Genomic DNA, 4,326 nt, shown 5'->3' on the forward strand with positions numbered 1-4,326 from the left:
AAAGCATTCAAGTGCTTTAGATTTATGAGAAATCAAATAGACATAACCAAAGTGTGTGAAATCATCAATGAAAGTAATGAAATATAAAGCACCAGACCTAGCCCTCACATTCGTTGGACCACAGATATTAGAATGAATTAATGCAATAGAAAATCACCTCTCTTAGCCTTTCCAAATGGTTTACGTGTAATTTTTCCGGCAAGACAATTTTCACAAGTTGCCATTTCAATTTTACAGAAAGAACCTAGATGTCCTTCCTTAGCCAATCTATTCATTCGATCCTACCCTATGTGACTTAATCTTGCATGCCATGTAATAACATCAATATCATTGTTACTAGAATAACATGTCATAACACAACGGTCAACATAATAGTTATACGTAGAAGGATTGAAATCTAACACAATAAAACCATCGTAACGATGTCTAAAAACATAAAAAATATTGTCTTGAGTTATTCTAAGACCACTGCAACTAAAGTTCAAATTGAAATCTAAATCTAGAAGAACAGACATAGAGACTAAGTTTTGTCAAATCTCTGGAACATACATGACGTCATGCAACATCAAAGATCGGCCACCACGCATGTCCATTATGCAAGTGCATATCCCTTTGACTTCAAGCTTTGCATTATTTCCCACATATACATGCTTTGATCCAGGTGAAACTCGACGAAACTCAACGAACACTTCTCTATCGCGGCTCACATGGTCGGTGGACCCTGAGTCTACATTCCACACAAGATAAGATTCAGTTAGTAAAATAGTGCTAGACACATATATAGCACTAAGAGATGCATTTTGAAATGCTACCTTTTTCAGCTCAGTCCACTCACGAGCAAAATGCCCTAGGACTTGGCAATTGTAGCACTTCATCTTGCTCTTGTCTTTCTTCTTATACAATTGTTTTCCTTTCTTGGAATTTGGCTTGTTTCTTTTCTCGGAGGGTCCTTCTCCCGTCTCCATACCCTTTCTGTCATTTTTCCAGTTTCTCTTGTGCTTGAAGCTTAATCTCTTTGTGCTACTTGATTCTACCACAAAGGCATTAGGTACAGTTTTAGCAGCACCAACCCACTCGTCTTCAAGCTCCACATGAAGGGCAACATCAGCAAAAATTTTGATGTTATCATTGTAGTTCAAGTTAACCTTCAGATGTTCCCAATTATTGGGAAGAGACCGAATCACTGCCTGAACGTGCTGCTAATCAGAGAAAACATGGCCAGTGTTTCAGAGTTGAGCAATCATATTTGGCATCACTGTTAGATGTTTCTTGACACCGTGATCATGACGCTTTTTGTACCTGTCAAACTTGATTGTCAGCTATTGAAGGTGAGTCATAGTTGTACCCCTATATGCCTCTCTTAAATGTGCCCACATGGCTTGAGCAGTAGGATATTGCTCACATTTGTGGATGAGATCATCAGCAACTGAACTTATAATAATTCCACGTGCATTGGAATCTTTCTTCTTCCAAATATTGTAAGTTTCCAGATCCCTCCTGTTTTGGGCAGTGTTACCCTCCTCTAGGTGACTCATAGCATGGTTAATACTTTCAAGAGCATCTTGCTCTTCGAGTACATACCACATCTTATGACTCCATATGTCGTAATTTTCACCATTCAGTTAGTCACCCTTGTTCAAGTCAGCAATGATACTTTTTCATGCCATATCTATTATTAGAGACAATATTACAAGTTTAACTCATCAATATATATTTTAGTCAATTTATGCATGTGATTACACACTCAAATAAATTAATTATAATATTAATTCTACATTTAAATAGAATCGAATGGTCACTACTTTCCTTAGTTGAAACTTCTGTTCATTTACCCCTAATTACCTACTCTATACCCAAACCTTATTTGATTTTTTTCCTTAAATATTTATCATACTTTTATTGTTGATTTGATTATCTCTTGATTAAGGGGAAGACTAACTGATTTTACGTGTGTGACTGATTCTGTGAATTTCCCTAAGTGATACTTAATTATCCCTTACCTTATTTTGTTTAACTCTTGATTACTTTCCTGTTTGACTGACTTCTGTCTATAAAGCATGCCTAGACTTTGCCTTTGTGTGATTATCATGCCTTCATCTGTTAATACTCGCCTAGCACCTCAGTCTTTGCCTGTTCTGCCTCACTCCTGCTAAGCTAATTACTCTCCCTAGAATGGCTTCAACATATTTTTGTTGTGATCTTTGCTGCATGACCTGCATTCTATCTACTAGTCCTATAGAACCCCCTTAAAACTCTATGTATCCTGTTGTCTGTGTGCTCCATTAAGGTGTACTCTCTACGTTCCCAATCCCTCTTCCCTTGTGCGAAAGTTGCTTGCCAAAGTTACTTCCTATAGTTCTTTTATTCTCTGTCTTGTATTCTGATTGCAAAATTATTTCCTTACACTTTCCCTCAAACTGTTTTATCACTAATGGTTTCCAGAAGTTCTTTTCAGTCCTAAGACCTTTCTATTAAACTCTTTCAAACTATCATGCACTTCCACTTACTCTTAGAATACTAGGTCATGCCCCTCTGATATGTATACTGCCTTGAGACCCTTGAGATCTCTCTGAACTCTGGCATGTTAGGGCTGACATTTCCACAGTGCACCTAAATCAGTTATTATTTGAGAGAGGTTTAGGTGTGAGCACTGCCCGGGATCCTTGAGGTCCTTAGCGAACTCTAACACACCTAGACATAGAATTGGCTATGAACTTTTGGCATTTGAGACTACTGGAGGCTTGGAAATCATTTGGGCCTACTTCAGGCTCCCTATTAATTAATTTTTGTTCTATTTATGTAATTTTATTCAAATTATTGGTCTGTAAAAATTATTGTAAACAAATAATGGGGTGATTAGTGAAAAAGGGAGGGTAGTTATATATTGTAAAATTGGGTAGATACCATGCCTATAGGATCCATGTTGATTCAAATGTGTTTGTTAGATAACATGCCTATAGGATCTGCTTTGGTTTAAAATAAGTTCAGTTTGCTTTACTTCAACACAACTAGAAGCCATTCCTATAGTATCTAAATCAACTTTTAGTAACTAGATACCATGCCTATAGGAGTTAAAATCAGCTTTAATAGAAATCATGCCTACAGGGGTTTCACTTTGGTTAAATGAATGCTGTTTGTTTCACTTTATGCTCAATTAGAAATCATTCCTATAGAACTTAAAACCAGTTTAGTTAGAAAAACAGTTTAATTCTCGTGTGTTTATTTTGAATTGGTTTAATTAACTAATCTGTCCACTTCTTTAATAAGTTCCAACGCTGCCTTAAATAATAGTGCTAGAAAGCATGCCTATAGGATCCAAACTGCCATCTAAAACTGTTTGTTGTTTAGTTACATTCTTAATCAATAATAGATATCATGCTCATAGGACATCACTGTTATACGCCTAGGCAACCCTGTAGGGCGATAAAAATTCTGCAAACTATAAATCTACGCCTTGTTATTTGAGACTTCTCACACTCAACAGGTTTAAAAGAATCAGTAGGCAAGTAGGATTCAGCTCTTTGACACTTTGGTCCTAATTCAATACTGCATAATCTCTGCTCACCTAGATATCATGTTTTGAGGTTTTCTCTTAAATACTTGAAACTATTGTTTGAGACGTGCACTTACTTGTTATGTTTGTGGAGGTAAATGTGAGCCTTTAATTGTTCCCGCTTTAAATGCAGTCCTATTTTTTTTTTAATTTTTGATTGACTCCTAGAACGTATCCTTTTAAAAACCCTTAGGATGGTCTAGAACTACCTAAATTAGAGGTCCTAAATACCTCCAAGGCCACGAGGAAGGGACGGGTAGTGCACGCATAAGATATATTTTAAGGTTGATAGAATGCTTTAGGCTATGGCCAAGGGGAGGGAATTGGGTAGTAAGGAATATGATGACTAATGTCACGTGTAGCCTCTCGTTGAGGAGTCTTTGCCAGACATTGTGTGGGTATGATCCTGTAGGCTAACCAACCTAGGACCCCTCTTTCCCAACTCCCGTTGTTTAAATAAATTTACTTTTCTTTATATATGTGCAACTTGTTCAAACCTTTTCCCTTGTTCCATTAATAGAATCATACATGTGTTCAGAATGTTAAAACATGCCCTTTTACTTGCAAATACGTGTTAAAACTGTTTATTTGTTACCATGACTAATTCACATAGTTTAAGTTCAGCCGGGACCCACCATTGTGGACCGCGAGGGGTGCCTAACACCTTCCCCTCAAGGTTATTTCGAGTCCTTACCCTAAATCTCTGGTAATGCAAACTAGTCCATGAGTTAATTGCTCAAGGTGCCCTAATGCACAATAATCCGTTAGGTAGC

The 4,326-nt window shown here is 37.1% G+C and overlaps 1 protein-coding gene across 1 annotated transcript; it reads right to left on the reverse strand.

Moving 5' to 3' along the window:
* Positions 1-530: 530 nt before the first annotated feature.
* Positions 531-1,586, reverse strand: LOC104234977 (uncharacterized). Its single transcript, XM_070158030.1, has 2 exons — positions 1,356-1,586; positions 531-1,199 (listed from the first exon to the last, which is right to left on the reverse strand). The coding sequence occupies exons 1-2, from the start codon at positions 1,584-1,586 to the stop codon at positions 531-533; spliced, it is 900 nt and encodes a 299-aa protein (XP_070014131.1).
* Between the last annotated feature and the right edge of the window lie 2,740 nt (positions 1,587-4,326).

Source organism: Nicotiana sylvestris, chromosome 9 (genome assembly GCF_000393655.2).
Source record: "Nicotiana sylvestris chromosome 9, ASM39365v2, whole genome shotgun sequence".
In the NCBI taxonomy this organism is placed as follows: Eukaryota; Viridiplantae; Streptophyta; class Magnoliopsida; order Solanales; family Solanaceae; genus Nicotiana; species Nicotiana sylvestris.

Bases quoted from the DNA above. Each gene is read 5' to 3' on its own strand.
- LOC104234977 (XM_070158030.1), bottom strand. From the start codon at position 1,586: ATGTGGTATGTACTCGAAGAGCAAGATGCTCTTGAAAGTATTAACCAT. The intron at 1,200-1,355 runs GCATATAGGGGT...TTCTCTGATTAG, and splicing joins TGTGGGCACATTTAAGAGAG to CAGCACGTTCAGGCAGTGAT.